Here is a 19726-nt window from a genome sequence, read left to right as displayed (position 1 = left end):
ATTTAAAAAGCAAACCCTGAATGATCCATGAGCAATTTAAATTTAGGCCTCATTAATCTAGGAGTCAGTTTTACTTGGTTTCTGGTGGATGTCATAAGGTCTTCCTCACTTAGCTCTGTAATCCGTTCTGGCATCTAAGCATTTTGTTACTTGGGAGGCTGCTGCTGGACGTGTGCAAGCACGTTTCCAGGGTGTTTCATTATTCCGTGACATGGCTTTCGTGGGAGTCTATAGAAGGCAACCGATTCCCTAGTTTTAACTGGCTTTATATGCAGATTACTAATCTGACTTTCAGTTACTTATGAGTCGCAGGCACTAACAAACATCACAGTTAACATTTCAAAAAATGTGAGAAAGTAGTGGTCATTGCCCTTAGCATTTAATGACATTAGCTCATGTCTTCTAAGGTAACAGAAAGTGTGTGCTACATACAGAAAAGGCAGAGTGAGCACATTTTTATTTGGTTAGTTTTTTCATCATATGTGACTTCCAGAGTTTGAATAATAAAGTTATGTATATAGTAAAATCATACAAAGGCCAAATTTACAGTTGATTTAAGGAAAGTTCTGAAGCACATGACTTCCCTTGCATAGTTCTTACCCCATTTAAAGCAGCACTTGCTTTGGAAATTTCAACTCTGTTGGTGAAATCAGACTGCAGGTTCTGATACTGATTTATCAAGTTTGTAATAAGGGTGCTGATCAAATTGGCACAGTTTGCTTCAGAAAACACCTGACCTTGAACCTGAAAAAGATGATTAAGAAAAATCTCCAAAAGACCAACACAATGAAAGCACAATCACTAACTAACTGGAAGTAACACGCTGAGTTTCCAACTTGTGACATACCTTTAGAAGAAAGTGTGTCATGAATGTGTAGACAATGTTGTTGTTCAGGAAAGTTCTTTCATCCATTAGGATACATTTTATATATTCTGCAAAAACGGGATCTTCACACAAAAGCTTGATGCAGTTTTTTGACATAGCCGACTGAAGTGGGGAAAAGAAGCACTGATTGGTTGAGCACTGAAATAACTGCAAATCTTAAATACACTGCTCGTGATATACGTCCGAAGTCATTTAACATCCTACTGGAAAAGCCACTTTTTTTTTTTGGCTGCAGCTTGCGGGATCTTTAGTTCCCCGACCCGGGCCCTCAGCAAGTACAGAGTCCTAACAACGGATCACCAGGGAATTCCCAGAAAAGCCACTTTTACTTCATTCTACTAAATTTTCAGTCACGGCAACTGTCCTCCCAATAAATTAAAATATTACTAACTTGGACTTAAATGGGTGACACAGAAGAGACCTGTAAAAAGTCTGAATGGCAAAACAACAAATATGTTTTTATAAGAAATGCAGCTTTATTATCTAGCATTAAGAGTCAATAAGGACTGGACAAATAAGACTAACAAATAGGATGATGTTTTTGAGGAAAATTAATAGATAACCAAATGACCCGTAGAGAAAAGACAAATTTTAAGAATTAGATTTACTCCCTAAAATGAGTTAAAACTTTCACTATATAATCTCCTTAACAATAGTAATTTGGTAAATACCCTTCCGCCCCATAAATAGCACAAAGGTAAACAGCACACCTCTTTTCCTAATAATCTCAAACAGAATTAGTGGGTCCCAAAATATGGAAATTGTACTAAAATTTGGTTTTCCTGTTTTCAAATGGTCATGGCTCTTAAACACAAGTAGTATGTCTTTGAGTAAATATATTCCCTAGATTATTTATATGTGTGTTTTAATAATAGATCATTTATATGGAAGAAAAATGGACTGTTTAAAAAAAATAGGACAAAGTTTAGATAATATGTACATCTACATACTTATATATTTTATTAGAGTAAGCACTGTGGTAAGTAAACTGCTCAAGGTCACCCAAGAAATTAGGAGTCAAGTAGGACCAGCACCCAGGTCTTCAGATCCTTGGTGTCAGGAAAACCTGCCTTATTCTACTGGTCGTAGTCTCTGCCTGCTGCCTATATTTCTTGCACAGCACAGACGCTTCTATAGGGCTGGTGGGGGCACTGAAGCCTCAGATGGTGTGACTTTAAGGGAAGTTCTGGGGGTGATGAATTCTGTGGGAAAAAGTCAAGAGAGTAGTACAGTGCAGAAGCAGATAAAGCAACAGGGAAGCAATAGGCAGTGGCATAGTACAGAAACCAAAAAAAGCAGCTCCCTAAATCAAGAAGAATGAAGAGAGAGCAGCAAGTGGCCAAGGGGTGGGGGCGGGGGGGAGCAAGAGATTTGTTGCAAATTACTGAATAAACCACTCAGCTCAAAAGTCAACCAGCAAGTTGTTTTCTGAATGTTTACTAAGTACTAAACCATTTTAAGTATACTAGCCTATCAAAGATTCCTAGTATAGAAAACAAAATGAAATTTCTATAGGAATAGAGATGACGCAGAGGAGTTCATGGTTTGGGACAAGGAGGCAGAGAAGCAACTACAGTATCATGTGACACACATCCATTAGGAGAATATCCAGAGCACAACTGCCTGGGCAGGAGACTGGACCAGACTCAAAAGTATTCCAGATGCTAAATGTGGGTAAAGGTTTATGCCAAAGGAATTAATCAACTCATCTTCTGGGAATGGGGAGATGCACTCAGGCAAGAGATCAACAGTTTTTTTCAGGGCCTGAAGAGAGTGGGGATTCCTTATGCCTGATCCAAGGAATGAGCCAAACCTTAGGATCAATCTGATTTCTTCCCCTCTCCCCACCATTCTCCCTCCACAATTTAACAAGCATTATTTAGGTGCCCACTTTAAGGGGTTGGCTCTTGGACTTAAGGTAGGAAGGTTACGGTTACAGTGTTTTCTGTTCTCAGTGAGATTGCTGATAAGAAAATAAGTGCATCAGACTTAAAAAACTGCTCTGAGGTAACAGGTAAGCGAGAGGTAAAGGACAGAATGCTGAAATGGTTTCTGCTAGAGCTTTTGGAATGGTGGAGGGGAGAAGAAATAGATGGGGGAGGTGAAGGAGCGCAAGAAGTGGCTTATATGCCTTCTTGCCCTAATATCTCTCCCTGTTTCAGACTTTCACCACAACTGTTTATATTGGCCTTTAAACGAGAAACTTTACTATAAACAGCTTGTCTGAAATACCCTTTGTGATACAAATATTACAGATATAAAAAACTTCAAAGGGCAACTCGATGCCAAATGCTTAACAGTTATTTCCATTAATAGTATTTTACCTACCAAGATTCGAAAACATCCCCAATTTCCAGCCAGTTTTCAACCCAGTGTTCCTAAAATCACCGACCATGTGGTCGGATGAGATGAAAGACCAGGTCATCTAAAACTCATTTTCTTTACCTGAGTCTGGCATAGCTCAGTCCAAAGTTTGGGGAACAGTGCAAGATGAAGTGGCAAGCCTTCATAGGCAACTAGGACACCTAATATTTGAAAAGAAATCAGAATAGGTTATAATTATAAATTACACTACTGAGATATTAAACTCTGTAGGTATAATAATATAGCTATTTCCAGTCATAACTGCATATTTTCTACGTTTTAGAAATACATAAAATACTTAAAGGGGAAGAATTCATCTCAATGTTTTAACCAGTGAAATATTTTAGAGTGCAGTACACTTTGACTTTATTTATATATATCCCATACCTCATTCCCAGAAGGACCTGCAAACAACTTAAACCAATTCTGCTTTTTGAGAATTAGAACTTTATCTGGGACAATGTAATAAAAGTTATTGCAAGTGGCTCCAAAGTTTTCTTGGATTAAGGTACCACTCTGCATATTTAGATCATATTACATGGAATACCTAGACTACAGTGGAGGGGCAGGGTGCACGTTCAAACAGAGGATGTGAAGAATTAGAAAACATATCATTCTTTCCTCTTTTATCTCATTTCTCCAAAGATAAAGCGAATTACCTTTATAGTAGATTTAGGTAAATTCTGCTCTAACAGCTTCTAGCCTTGTCCCCAGGATCTTTTGGGTGGATCATACTTAGCTGTTACATGTCAGCATCCTATTTGGAACGTCTAAGGTTTCAACCTTTCCTCTTCTTGACTATTACAGATATCAAGTATGTCCTTAAGAAATTTGTTCCCCTACCCTCTGCCCTTCTAGCTCTCTCAAAGCACAGAAGTTGTAATGCCACAGTCAGTTGTAAGTAAATTTTCCATCCTCCAACACTCCCACCCCCCAGGGAAAGTATAATCATGGAGGAGAAATAAAATACAAGTTATCCTCTTCCAGTTAAGAAAAAAATTAGGAGTAACACCTGAAGTTGGCAAACCTTTTTGGTAAATGGCCAAATAGTCATTACAGGTTTCCCCCGATTAGGAGTAATCAGCTTTCATAAGCTGAAACAGCATAAAGTGAAAAAGCAATTACCTTTTTCCATTAAAGCAAAAATCCTCTTTGGATTTCTTTTGGTTAGCAAAAAGAGGTAGTAATGTAGGTATGTCATAAAAGTGCAGTGGCATAAAGCAAACTCTTCAAACTTGGCAGGTACCTGTATTTTAGACTTTGCTGGCTGTTTAAGTCTGTTGCAATTACTCCACAGACAACACCAAATGAATGGGTGTGGCTGTCTTTCAATAAAACATTCTTTAAGAAGACTGAAAGTTGAATCTCATGTAATTTTCATGTATATCACAAAATAGAATGTAGTTTTTAAAAAAAAACATTTAAAATTATAAAAACTCTTCTTAACTTGCAGGTAGCTCATTGGTTGTACAGAAACAGGCAGCATGCAGGCTATCGTTTGCCTCTATATTAGACCATGGGTTTGGGAAAATCTTAGGGAAATCAGATCAGTCACCAATTTTGTCATCGAAGGATACCTAGACTCTCTTTTGCGGGAAAGCCTATTTTTCTTTATTTTCCTGTCAAGATTAATTCCTTTGTAAAGACCCAAGGAAAGTAATACCCTAATCTGGTTTGGATTGGAGGCATTTACCCATCATAAGATCACAATACACATAAGCAAACAAGGGCATGTCATCAACACTGTTGGCTACAGGGAAGAAAGTTCCTATGTTCCCATGTCTCTGCATAATTACCCATAAAAGTAGAGCAGGGGTTGGCCATATGGCCCACGGCCCACTGCAAAAATAGTCTGCCAACCCCTGAACTAGGGGCTGCTCTGACATAAACCCTCCCATGTGAAAGCAGGCTTCATACTACAATTTAAGATCCTCTAGACTTTATCCACCACCACCCCCGACATTATCCTCAAAGTAAAACAGTCTTTATTCCTATTTTCCACAACTACTAAAAAGCTAGCACTACCACAACAAACAAACAAAACACGGAGGCCTTCTATGATCTCAGACTGTTTTCAGGTAATACTCTGATTCAAATATATTTTACAAGTGAAGAACAAAATAAACATACTAACATCTATTGTGCTAGGTACGTCAGATAATCACATTTAATTTTCTCATCAAATTTGGAAGGCATTAGGTTTTCCTCATTTAGCCCGCGTTTCTGGATGAGGAAATTAGGCTCAGAGAGATCACATAATCTGCTGTTTCATCCCAGAAGCTAGTGAGTGATACAGTTGTATCTACCCCAGATTTATCTGATTCTAAAGCCCATAATCTTTTCAATAATCAGTGTTTCCCCAAACTTTAGTCATTTCATGTATCATTTTCATGACTGTTTTCATATCTGTCCATCACCTGTACTGTTTACTTGATACTGTTCTTTAGATTGACTCAGAGAGGCTAATACTACATTAGCCTTGTCTTCGGCAATATAACATCCAGGAAAACCATGCATTTGGTGTACGAGTTATTTATTTTTGTAATAAGTAAGATCTATTCACATTTATTAACATGAAAATTATTTTCCCTGGGCCATCCTGTACACTACACTCCGGAAAACACTGTGCCACCCATGGTGAGCTAAAGACACCTCTTTCACAGTCCTACCTATTCCCTATCTGAGCTGCACCTCCTTTAGAAGGAAGGCCATCCCTTCAGAGTAGAAGTTTCAGTTTCTTTCCAGCATTTTCACAAAGCACTGAGGATAAGGAGTATGTTGGCTCTGTTGACTTAAGGTAGAGGCCAATGCCATTCTATTCTACACACTCCTCCAATACCTTCTGGGGTGTCACTTACTGGGTGCAAAGCACAGGGAGATGCAATCACCAGCATTCGCAGGCACAATTCCACGCCTTACCTCAGTAAACAGGATGGGCAGGCCTAAAACATCCTGGCTCCTATATCACTTATCCTTCTTCATCCTGTGACTTCAGGCATCCTTAACAATAGGGTCCTTACCCCACCCTGTTCCCACCCATAGAGGAACTAATAAGCAATAATGAAAAGCTGTTCCAAACATATTGCTTCCTCAACAGAAGCACCTTATACTGCAGAAGCGGCTGAGTGTATTTTTAAAAGAAAAATCTTTTAAAAACTGTTTTTGTAGGTAAAATGGTAATTCAGATGATTGCTGTGAGGATGAAATATTTTATATGTATAGTTACTAGTTAGGGTTTCTCCTATCTGAATTGTGTTATGATTCTTTGTCCAGCTTTCTATAGGAGTATTTATCCCATCCAAGCATTATCCATGGGAAGTGAGAGCTTCGGCCTTAGAATATCACATCTGATTCTTCTAATTCCCCTATTTCTGACTTCATACCCACTGAGCAACCTATTATTGTTTATTCAGCTTGCCATGTAGGTTACTGGAAAAAAATCTGCTGGCCCTACCACGTAACATTCAGATCCCTGTGCCAATTCTTCTTTGTAAATTAACAAACTGGTAACCAACCCCTAAATTATATGTATGTCTATTAAATGTAATTACCATATATAACCTAGGATAAATGGATTTGCCCTTGGTGGATGGGTAAAAGCTGGTTTCCTATGTGTACTGAATGATTGGCACTTGTTTGAAGTATATTCATCCTAAGAAGCCTTTTGGGAAACAGCTAACCAGCTGTTTCTCCAATCAGTACCACCTTGATATCACAAAAAGCTGAAACATGAACAAGAGCTGTGCTTTTTATAATATGAATTTTTAATCTGTTTACTTCTATCAACTATGTTAATTTTTTAATTATAGAGATTTTGAAGATTATGGATTTTCTAGGTACATCATGTTACTTGCAAAAAATCTTAAAAAAAACTTTCACTTACTAATGCATTAAGAAAACTTTCAAAAACTAATGTCAAAAAATAAAAAAAACCCAAAAAACAAAAGAAAAACTAATGTCAAATAGTAAAGGTGATATTCTTGTTTTGTCCCTAAAAATGAAAACTAAATGATGAAATCTAGGGATTTGTTGTTTAGTTTAATTTTACTTGGACATCTTGTTAATCTGCACGTGAACTATGGTACCTAAAAAATTTGGTACGATTAGGGTTTGCAGTACCAATTTTCTATGTTTTGAAAAAAATTATTTTCCTCAAATATAAAACCAATGCATGAACATTACACATAATTTAAATCTTCTAGATATTTAACCTAGAAAATAAAAGCATTCCATAATTTTATCCTTATACAGTTAAGATTATAATCCTCCATTTTTTTTTACATGTACTGATTTCTTCCCCCTTGTTTATAAGAATGTGGTTATATTCTATATGTTTTCCAATTTGCTTTTTTCATGTGAAACAAGGTCAATTCCTATCTTTTTATTTTAAAGACTATATAATACAAATGAACTATGTTTTACTTAATTAGGCTTCTATTGATAGACATTTCAGTTGTTTCCAGTTTTACCCAATACAAACCAATTGAAAATAAACATCCTATGTATGTTATTGTACACTTTTATGAGTAGATTTAGGGTGGATTCCTAGATCTGGTACTGCTGGGGCAAAGGGCACAAACCATCTAAACTGCCTCTCCAAATTGACCCCATTATAAGATCTCCTCTTTCCCCAAACTGTGTAAGTATGCATATCATCTAAACTTCATCTCATAGTTGGGGGGGAAGAAAAAGAGAAATAATTGTTGTTTGCTTTCTTTATTAGTAAGGATTGGCAACTTCTCATATGGTTACCAAACATTTATTGTGTGTGTGTGTGCGCGTGCGTGCGCATGTGTACTGCCTTCTTCATGTCCTGTGTGTGTGTGTGCGCGTGCGTGTGCATGTGTACTGCCTTCTTCATGTCCTTTGCTTTTTTTAATGTTCTTTACCATCTTGCTGAATCCTAAAAACTCTCTGTACATTGGCCATTGGCACTACTAGCCATTTATCTGTTAAGAATGCAAATATTTTCCCCATTAGCTGTTTGTATTTTAATTCAATTTATGGCATTTTCAACATGTAGTACTTCCAATTTTTATGCAGCCAAAAATTTCAATTTATTTTATTGTTTCTGGGTTTCGTGTCCTGCTTAACACAGTCCTTCAAATCTCAAGGTGGTATCCATATGATCCTATGTTTTTTCTTTAATATTTCTAGGATTTTATTTTTCACAATTAAATATTTAATCCTCCTAGGATGTATTTTGGTCTAAGAAGCAAAGAAGATATTACTCTTGCCTTTCCTTTCCCAGACAGCTAGCCAATTGTCTCAATATTACCCATTTTCCACTACTCTGATATGTCTGTCACCTTTGTTATCTATCAAATCCTTGTGTATCCTTATGTTTGTTCTGGGGCTGTTTTTCCACTGTTCTACTTATGTGCTTCCATATCTGCATCATGTGGTTTTAATCATTAGATTTACAGTCATTCCCTGGGTATTCATGGGGGATTGGTTCCAGGAGCCCCCGATGCTGAATATCCTTATATAAAATGGTAATACAATGACTGTAGTGTAAATTTCAATCCACAGTTGGTCCTCCGAGAATATGGAGGATATTTACATAAGAAAGGGAGAAAATAAACCAATACTTGCTGTTTTTATGCAAAAAAATGAATAAAATTGATGGTGGGCATGTCTGTGAGTGAAACAGTGATGTATACACCTTTTTGATATTGCTTTGAATTGTGAACTATGTATTAAATACCAAAAAATTTTTTAAAAAATTACTGTTATCTTTAGTAAGTATTCTGGAAATCAATAGTGCCAGTAATCTGGCACTATTCTTCTTTTGCAAAATTTTTCTGGCTAAAAATTGGCTCTTTTTAAATATCAAAATACTGCGGTCTCAAGACACACTAGTATTTCACATGGCAGTCAGCAGCTTTGTTCACATTCCCGGAATTCTCTTCCCACTTTTTCTCTGTCTCCCCTAACCCTATGCCTGACTGTCCTCACTTCAAGAGCACTTCAACGCTCCCTTTGTTTACTATTTAGGACCTGCAACTCTATCCCCTGTAATTCTAATCTACAATTATTGTGTAATTCCTTTTTATCCCCCTAACAAATCTTAAAATCTACTCAGTTACCCATGTAAGAATTACCATAAAGACTTTTCATCAAATCTGGAATGACTTGCAATCTAATACAGGTCTTGAGACACTTCTACCTACAGTCATGATATTCTGGCCCTTGGACCACCTAGCCTTAAGACTCAAATGATTAAGGACATAACCAGTTTAAGCTTACCCTTCCCTCTCTTGTTGCCAAATATAATTTCTTGAAGAAACTATATACAAATTAAAACTCCCTATCAACTCTCTGCTTCCCATCACAGTCGTTAATGTGGGCTTTGCTTTCTCAAGCTCTTTCCTAGTGGCCTCTCCTTGTAAACAGTCATTTCAGCTAGAAGAGAGAGTTACTTTCAAACACTGGGACATAATTCTTCCATTTGTAAGAAGCATAAGCACTGCTTTTAGGTCTCTGTTTTACTTCATATCTAAAACAATGTCCAATTTTCTACATTAACTAAGATATAACCATGAAAAAATTTTTTTCCTGCTCAATTTTTTAAGGTTTTGGTTTATATCTAGAGCTGTCCTATGCAATACAGTAGCCACCAGCCACATCTGGCTATTTAAAATTAATCTGGTTAAAATAAAAAATTCACCTCCTTAATCACATTTCAAGCTCTCAACACTCACATATGGCCAGTGGCTATCACACTGTGGATGGTGATGCAGCTGGAGAATATTTCCATCCTGGTAGAAAGTTCTAAAGAATAGTGCTTATGTAGAGAACCAAACACCACGAGCCAGCACAACTGTGCTTCCTGAGTATAAGTGATGAGAGCATAAAATATTATGGAAGTTGATTCAGCTAATATGGATGGCTAACTGTGTTTCCTTTCTTTCCCTCCTCCTTCTCCTCCCCATGTTTAATTTCCCCAAAACTAGGTATTTGTGTTGATGAGGAAGACAGTCCCACACAGGGTAGAACATTCATTATTTGGTCAGAGCTGTTCAAGTAGATAAAATAGCTCCTCACGTAACTTTTGGTATAAATCATATGAACACGATTACTAAGAACTTTTCTTAAGGTCAGCATGTTTATAAGTCTTCCTTCTTATCTGGGAGCAAGGCTGTGTTACTAGATCTCCTGGATATTTCCCCACACTTGATCATCGCCACTGCTAGGTTTTAGCTTTTTACCAAGTGCCACAACCCAATTATATAATCATGAAATGGCCGATCTGAATATATCCTCACCCGCCCACCCCCCAATCTTCAGCCACATATATATAAAACTAGCTAATGAAAACCGGTGGAAGGAACACCCTTTCAAATCTGAAGACACTCTAAACACTTACCAATAAGATGGTTTTCCTGAAGAGGAATTATCCCTGACAGTTGTTACCACTTCATTCTTCTTGGATAACAAAACCTAAGGTATGTTCACATCTTTCGCCCTATCCATAGTGGACCAAAACCTTTTCCACAGGAAGGAAGGGGTTGTGATTGAGAAGGAGCACAAGGGGGAACTTCTAGGATACGGTAATATTGTTATTTCTTGACCTGGGTGGTGGTTCCACGAGTATTTCACTTCCCACGCTCTGAAACAAACCTACAGTACACTGGAGAGGTTCCTGGGCCATCCCTAAAGACAACAGATTCACAGGGCACACAGAACCTGAGAACTCTGGAGGTCCTGAGATAAGGGACACCTGGAGGGCTACTTATCTTCTAAAGACTTATCAGCTGGAAAAAGTCACCCACAGGGAGCAGTCCTCTAAGAGCTCTCAGGCACATCCTCAGAGAGACAATATTACATAAAAATAATTCAAGGTTTCCCCCCCTTCATAATTCACTGATTATTTTTTCTATTTCTCATATCTTCCTTTTCAAGTTTCCCTTCTCACTCACCCCTCTATTTTATGAGACTTACCTCCTAATTTACTCATATATGCACCTCTGCTTCACCCTGGCAAGTCCACTCGGCTTGCTCCCGGTGTTGCCAGCTGGCACTACTGATCTCATTTTACCCTCAGATCAGGGCTGGGGAAGTCCATCTCTAAGCCTGCCTCCCTAAGCAGAGCAGTTTTTGGTTTTTGTTTTTAAATTCTGCTGGGTAGATGGAGGAGAACTTGGGCTTCTATGTACAAAAGTGATCAGCCCTACTCCACACTCCTTTATAAGCCAGCTGAAACTCTGGGAAGAACTATTCAATGGAAACCAGTAAGTTGGTGTTTTCTTAATAAACATAAAAATGTTCCCGAGAATAATTAATATTTTTAAACATTCACTTTAAAAAAGAAAAAAAAGGATTGGCTCATTTTTTTCCTCCCCTTCCTGAATGGCTACGGGCTTAAAATAATTCAGTGGAATTTACTGCTCATCTTTTATACTTACTCAGCTTAACTAATGTTTCAGTAAATTTTTCACAGTTGATTGCAACTCGGCATAATAGATGGATGAATTGATGATAAGAAAAGAAGTAGTCTAGCAGCATACGATCATAAACGTCATCTTTGCCCTGAAGGTTAAAGATGATAAAATGGTTGCACTTAAATTGTATAATAAATTAAAGAGCATATTTTGTGCAAACGTAATAAGTTTAACTAAAAAGCTGATTAAATATTTAAATTCTATAAGAACCTAGTTTTAAATTCCAAGTTTCTGTTAATGTTATTAAGATCTTAATTGCCACAAGTTTATTTTCAGTGTGCAAATGCCTTCAATTAAAATTACCCCTTATTTCTATATACTTTAATAAAGTAAAATTACTGTAGGATTTTAAAATGTGACACTTGAGCTCTATAGACATATCATCAAGAAGAGTGAATTAAATTTGATTTTTGAAATAGAGTCCAAATAATTTCTGTAATGGTTACTACAGTGTTAATTATTTTAAATATTTTATCTTATAAGAACTTCTTAAATGTAGTTAAGATCTAAAGACAGTGGGCAAGGGAGAATGTGAATAAAGTGGGGTGAGGAAAGATAAAGTGGAAAAATTGTTTAGGAAAGTGTTGGAACTGAGATAAATTATCCTGTGTCAATGTACCTTCTCTCTATAATTTAGAATTAGCATTATTTTAGAGTTAAGTATTAGAGAACAAGAACTAGGCTATAAATGATGATAAATCTATCAGTCAGTGATAATTAGGCTTAGGTCAAAGGATTATAATTAGAGGGCAGTAAAAGAAGTCATTGATTATATGGCGAAATATAAACAATAGTAAGTACCTAACTTGACCTTTCAGATTTAGATATATGACCCATTTATAATTTAGCCTAGTGACAAATACTAATGAGTCTGTTAGGATATTTATTGAGGGGGGAAAAAAACTTACTACTTGTGCTTATTGTTGATTTTGCAAATATTCAACCAACATTTCAGAGCAGGAAAAAGTCCAAATGAGTCTAATCTTCTTAGGATCCACAAAATGATCATTTAAATCTAATATACTCATAACTGCCAGAGGGGAATTTCAAATTACTGTGTACTAGAAAAACATGGTTTTCCTGGCATCCCAACATACCTTACTGGTTTCCACCATTGTGGGCAAGAGGCACATATTGAGTTCAGGGCGCGGAGGCCGAATATTGCTTTTCCCTCCTATTAGCTTGGTATTTTCTCGACAAGGGAAATAAGGTCCAAGAGACACTAAGACATTAAAAGTGTACAATAAGAATAAATTGAAAAAATAAATCTCCATGTTTCAGTGTGCAGAAAGATTAAATGCCAACCATGTTCACTACCGTGCTAGATGAATACATACTTGGTATATTACTGTGATGGTAAGTACAATGGTTGTGTTGCAGAAATGGAACCAGAGTATGAAGAAAGTCATGGGGACTCAAAAGCACAAGTTCCTTGAGGACATCTGAAAATAAAAACACAATTTGGATATTAAAAAACTGGAGTATGTTACCTGCTACTTTCAAACTCACAAATCCTACTGGGGTGACTGATTGCAGTGTGGCAGCTAAAAAGTTTTAGAGTCTAAAACTGTTTTAGCACTTAACTCTGGGAGAAATTCTGTCTGATGCTTAATCAAATCCGGATCAGCAGAGTTACTAAACAACAATCGGGCATCATTTAGAAACCAAAGTTTAAAACTATTAAGAGAAGCATCATGGAGAAGTACACTGAGGGAAATATTTAATGCATACTGATTATGTATCTTCATAAAATCAATCAAAGCAGCTTATAAATCTAAGGTTCAAAATTCTTTGGATCTGAGAATCCTTAATCTACTTTTAATGTTTCATGATGCTAGCTGGACTGATTCTCATCCTGTAATTACATAGGAGTAAAGCTCATGATGACAGGCTACTGGCGGAGTTTCTGGCAATTAGAGGTTACTGCTATGCACCCCTCCTCTTTTTTTTTTTTTGGCCACGCTGCACAGCCTGTGGGATCTTAGTTCCCTGACCAGGGATCGAACCCATGCCCCCTGCAGTGGAAGTGCAGAGTCTTAACCACTGGACTGCCACGGAAGTCCTGCACCCTTCCCCTCTTAATGGAGAAGTGTAGGCCTGTAATTCTACAGAACATCAGGCCAACACCTGCCAAAACTGACTGCTTCTACATGACAGTTATACATGTCATTTTGAGAAATTGTAAATAAGTAGCTATAGTCTCTAAAGATTATTTAAATGGCTTCTAAGGCAGTAAAAAATTCAATATGAATTTAAAACAAGGGGGTCCTTTAACAGACACAAATTATCATTATAAATATGCAATTAGTAAAAATATAAAATACTCAGGAGTCTAAGAAGAGCTACTAGGAAGTATCTTCAGGCAAAAGAACTCACAGGGAAATAATCACCCCCACTCTTTACAATGTCAGTTCTAATCTGTAAACATCTGCATGATTCTACCTTGTTTAAATAGGATCAGAAGATTTCAGAGCTGTAAGAGATCTAGAGATAGATAACCTTAGGTCAGCAAGCCCATATATAAAGTGACCTGCCTATAATGACATAGTTAATTATTGATATGTTAAGAAACAGAACTCGATTTTCTTAGGATCTGCTGGCCAGTGTAAGTCACACATAAGAAGTACAAATGTCTTCCAAACCCTACAGAACTAACATTACATCTTACATATACACATACAATCCCACAAAAATGTTCTTCCACTAGGTTTTTACACAGCTATATTTTCCAAGTAACTTACCTATACAGGCATTTCTAAGTTCTGGAGGGCTATAGGAATTAAGAAGAGTTAACAGTTTATGGGCAAATTCAATGCGCTCCTGCCACTGGATTAATGCTTGTTTCACATCTGCAAACACAAAAGCGTATGTAAATATGCCATTTGAGATCAAACTTCCTCACAATTATTTTCTGTTGTAAACTACAGAATGCTTACACTAAGAAATCCAAATTAATTACATAAACATCTTTGGTGAAAGTTAAGTGATTATTTTCATGAGATGGCTACTATTGTTAAACCTGCTGTATTTCTTAAAAGCACATATTTTAAGTGATGATATGCCCCATTTTCTAGGAATTTATATGCATTTCAAAGTTCACACTACTTTATAGGGACACAAGAGGTGTTTGTTTTATAGTTATTTATTTCTCTTGAAAATAAATGATTTAACCTAAGCCATGTAAGTTTCCAGCCAGAGGAACTTCACAAATACTCATGTTGTTACTGTGTTTAGAAATATTTTCCAATCTCCTAAATTTTGACACTTATAGCATGCTTGCCTATTTTTCAGGCAGAGATAGAGAAAATAGACAAGATCATTCCAGTTTTATATCAGGAGGTCATGATAAACATTTTCCTAATGGTTAGCTAACATCAGCCCCGTTTTCCGTACATAAATTAGAGAAGAAGACAAATTCTCTGAAGCATGTGGATTCTCTTTAATTGTTAAACTAACAAAAATAAGAAGTAGGATTAATCAAACCTTTTCTCTGAAGATATGGGCGAGTAGACTTCAAAACTGAAAGGAATATTGACAGAAGTTCTACCAAGTCTCCAGTCACGTGGCAAGCTGTGGCTTCATGATACATCATATGCAGTGTGTTGAAAGACTACAAGTGATTTAAAAAAATGAAAAATTTCATTTCACTTTTACTTTATTGAGCCACAAAATGGTACTGCTCATCCTCTATGACAGATGTTTTCAGACTAAGACTATGTGTGTGCATATCTGCACAAAGCAAATGTATCTGCTTTCTATCTACAAGTCAAATGCTCCCATTCAGCTCTTTTAAAATACAAAATAGTCCTCACTTTCACAGTGTGATATTTTGTGTTTACATTTTACTTTGAAGGAATAATTTATTTAATCTGATTTTTTTTTTGGGGGGGTTACTGTTTGCTCTAAGTACATATCTCTAAGACTGCAAGCTTTAGAGATTACAATGCAGCAGCAACAACAGGAAGACTGGGGAGAAGAGGTGACTGCTTTAACTAACTTTCCAGGGTTTCTATGAAAGACAGTGGTGAAATAGCTGTCAGTCATACTCAAAATAGTAGGTCTGAAAGAGGTAAAAGAACTCCAAAAGGTAGGAATTCCTTTAATCATACTGGCTTGTTAAATCTTTTGATTCCTTTAACAGTACTAGCTTAATGAAATCCTTAGTTTTTTCCTATTTCATTTTACACCAATGCACCTTCTTTCTAATCCTCTCAAATCAGTCCCCCATAGCCTATGTACTATTCGCAATTCACAGCTGAAAATTCATAACCTAGAATCTGTGGCAGTACATAATCTGAACAATGTACTTGTGTGGCATTTAACCTGTGAGCTGTGAGGACAGGAACCATGTCTGTCTTGTTCACTGCTGTATCCCCAGTGCCTAGCACAATGCCTGGCACAGAGTAGACATTCAAACATCTGTTGAATGAAAGAATGAAATTCTCACTACTCCTCTTCACATACTTTCGTTTTAGCCAAACAGAAATATTTGGTATTTGTTGAATACAACCAATACCTTCTTGCCTTTGTGCTGATTAAGTCATTTATCTAAATGTTTTCCCGCTTATCTCTGCAAGTCCAAATTCTTCAAAGTGCAGTTTCACATGTTGTATTCCTATTCTATAATACCATTAACTGAAAAAACTATCCTACCTCTTAATTTTCATGGTGCCCTTGGCATGTACTTTCATCTTACCTCCATTATCAGAATAAAGGGTACTATGCACCTCTGTGGACTTAAAATCATCTCACAGTGGATGTTCAATAATCATGGGAAAAATTAACAGCTGATTGTAACCACCTGTAACAATCTCACTAGCTTCCTCTGATGAGGAATTGGGTCAAATAAGCACACTCTTGAGAAATTATGTGTGTCCTCAATTAAATCCTACAGATTTCATCCATTTCTAGTCTTACAAATGAATTTATAAAACTAGTCTATTTCAAGTGTTCTAAATACAAACTGAGGGGAAAAGTACGTAATTACTATGGAAAAAGAAAACAGCACCCAAAAACTGTGACCTAATTCTTGGAATGTAAATTAGCATTTACTGATCTGCATATTTAAAATCCAGACACCTGTAAAACAGTTTACAATAAACTTTAAATATCCACAAAACAAGAAGTCTGGGTGAGAACATTAAATTGAAATAAATCTACAGTAAAACGCAATAAAGTATTTACCTCAGTCATCAAGATCAACCCTCGATTAAATACAACAAGAAGTCTGTCTTCATCAGATTCTAATAGTATTCTGAAGGCACTAGAATACACAGAGACCAGTTTGAGAACTCTGAATCTGAACAGAACACTTAGGTGATAAAAAAAATAGAAGTAAATTGTCATTTAGGTTCTCTACTTTCTTACCTATAAAAAAGAAGACAGCTACATCTAGTCCTTAGTAATATAATAAAAGATAATATTAAATAAGAAACCCTCAGTGCAACTTAGAGAAAAGTTATGTCTACCAGTATTACACTGGTCAACTCTTAATTATCCACAATGGTGGAAGAGAGGTGCTGACAGGAATATTTTTAAAGTTTCAGTAGAAACAATGTTTCTTTTTATAATGGGTTTATCTTCTACAGTATGTTAAGTTCCAGATAACAATAAAATACACTTGGTATTATTGAAGCACTCATCAGCTAGTTACTGGGAAGAACAGGAGGGGGGAAAAAAACCCAAAACATATGTTGGCCTTGAAAATAATCTATATAATAATCATCCAAAAGTAGCTGCATTACTCTTGTTAATCGACTTTATTTCATTATTAGGTACTGGAAACTGCTATTATATAGTACAACTGGAAATCCTTCTACTTTAATGAGATGTTTTCTTTCATTTTTAAAAAAAATAATCAAGGGCTTCCCTGGTGGCGCAGTGGTTCAGAGTCCGCCTGCCGATGCAGGGGACACGGGTTCGTGCCCCAGTCCGGGACGATCCCATGTGCCATGGAGCGGCTGGGCCCATGAGCCATGGCCGTTGAGCCTGCGCTCCGCAACGGGAGAGGCCACAACAGTGAGAGGCCCGCGTACCGCAAAAAAAAAAAAAAAGAAGAAAGTATTGCCAAAAAATGTGGGCCTAATAAAAGACATCAGCCCCAAGTCTTAGATTTAATATACAGAAATTAACCTAATTTCTACAGTTAAAGGAAATTAAGTGTAATTTGTAGCAGTTCCTTTATAGTCATTCAATAACTTCTGTAGCTCTGAACAATTAACTGTAAAGATCATATTTTGGTATTTTGGCAAATTCCTATAGTTAAAAAAGATAGATAAATCTGGGCTAACTAAAATGAGAAACATATTAACAATGAAACTTATCCAAAGATGGAGTAAGCTATTTCTGGAGACCTCTAGGACTGAACTGTCCAAGCATAAGTTAGAATGAATTGCCACAGAGAGGAGGATTTAAGCTTTAGGTGGAAGATGGTACATTAAGGTTCCTTCCAACCCTAAAATTCTATGATTCTGATAAAACACACATAGATAATCCAAAACCAAATCAAAATAAAAACTATTAAAAGTAGCTAATTAACTCTCAAAATATAAATTCCTCCAAGGTGTCTAAAGGTTTAAATGCTTTCCCAATAACCTTAAAGAAGTGGTAAAATTTCAGTTATAAACAATTTAAATTATTCCTCTTTAATGTCAAGATGATGGTCCCCATCCCTTCACTTGTAAAAACAAAACAAACAAAAAACATCAGAAAATATCTTTTTACCTTATTAAAGTAGTCCAGCAGGAGCGGCCGTCTAAGCAACGTAAGTAACAACTTATGGTTGTTTTCTTAAACTGTTTAATATCTTCCAATTCTTCTTCTCTCATATCTGGCCTCTGAGCTATGAACAGCTGCATCAGGTTAAATAGTTCTTCTACTGCCTGAAAAGGGCAAATAAGCATTATGATGATCTATCTGCTTCTCATTTCTAAGTGTTATGCTCATTAGCCAGTTCTTAAAATTACACAAATTAAGTTAGATTGCAGTACCATCCAAGAACAATTATAAAATTAGCAGTGGATTCTATTTTTTAAATGCAATATATTATTCACTAAAAGAAAATAATCTTAAAATAGAATTTCCAGATTAAAAACTACAAGTAAATTCAACTTATTCAACTTTAGTCTTAAAACTGTTTAAATTACTAGCTTTATAATGTCAAATATATGTTCCAGAGATGGTATGCCCATCCTTTGCCCCCCTTTTCTATAGTAAATGAGAAATTATTACTCTGTCACAAAGATTTTACACCCCTCAATTACACCTGAATTAATACTGTTTCGAGAAAACCCTTTGTGCCAACATTTGGAATGATCTTTCTAGACTGATAGATGATCCAGCTCAAGATGGATGAAATGTGGGAACTAATATTTTAGTAAAATCACTAGCTGTGGTTTTATAAACTCATTTACTCATGGGCATGTTAGGAAAGGGCTGTTCTTCTAATACATACTTATCAAAGACCTGAAACCCCCAACCTTCATATTTTTCATGGCAAAAATTGATTTAAGCCCCATTTTCACAAAAAATCTCTGATAAGTTCTAAAATAAAGATGTTACATTTCATTGATGCCTAACAACATTAGGGATAAATATTCTAACTCACCCAGCACTCATCAAAGGTATATTTAACTTACAGACATCATGTTTAGTAACTAAATCGGAGATTATTTATGTGAATGCGATAGAGAAAAATCCACTGAATCTTAAAAAATTCTGTCCTAACTCCTCCTAAGTTCGGCAGACTCTCATTCTCCTTCTGTATTCTTATAACCTTGGCTTTGAACCTCTTTTGGTACTTAATATACTCACTTTCTTTCCTTTATTATAGGCATTCTAACTTTCTTAACAGGAAATAAGGTTATTCTTTCTGGGTGAGAAATAACAATTCACTACATTATGTCTAAAGGACAGTTAATGTCCTTTCTTCCTTCAACAGGAAAAAGAAGTGTAGCACACAATTCAAGGATACCAATACTTAAAATACCCTTTATTGTAGTCATTTGACTGAGCTCTTAAGTAAGTGTTGAAT

The 19726-nt window shown here is 36.2% G+C and overlaps 1 protein-coding gene across 4 annotated transcripts in view; it reads right to left on the bottom strand.

Moving 5' to 3' along the window:
- USP34 (ubiquitin specific peptidase 34) overlaps positions 1-19726 on the bottom strand; it is a 232622-nt gene that overhangs the window by 1761 nt on the left and 211135 nt on the right. For 2 of the 4 annotated variants that reach the window (XM_024753009.1, XM_024753011.1), the window contains 10 exons: positions 18418-18575; positions 16879-16957; positions 15178-15304; positions 14436-14543; positions 13032-13136; positions 12792-12916; positions 11659-11782; positions 3332-3411; positions 848-988; positions 601-744 (listed from right to left, as the gene is read on the bottom strand). In XM_024753009.1, coding sequence (XP_024608777.1) covers positions 601-744; positions 848-988; positions 3332-3411; positions 11659-11782; positions 12792-12916; positions 13032-13136; positions 14436-14543; positions 15178-15304; positions 16879-16957; positions 18418-18575 — 1191 coding nt within the window. The remainder of the gene's footprint in view (positions 1-600; positions 745-847; positions 989-3331; positions 3412-11658; positions 11783-12791; positions 12917-13031; positions 13137-14435; positions 14544-15177; positions 15305-16878; positions 16958-18417; positions 18576-19726) is intronic. The other 2 variants (XM_024753012.1, XM_024753013.1) reach the window with 2 other exon arrangements.

The sequence above is a fragment of the Neophocaena asiaeorientalis genome, unplaced genomic scaffold (assembly GCF_003031525.2).
Source record: "Neophocaena asiaeorientalis asiaeorientalis breed wild unplaced genomic scaffold, Neophocaena_asiaeorientalis_V1.1 scaffold100, whole genome shotgun sequence".
NCBI lineage: Eukaryota > Metazoa > Chordata > Mammalia > Artiodactyla > Phocoenidae > Neophocaena > Neophocaena asiaeorientalis.
The sequence above is the reverse complement of the archived record's forward strand: the minus strand, read 5'-3'. Positions and strand labels throughout refer to the sequence as shown.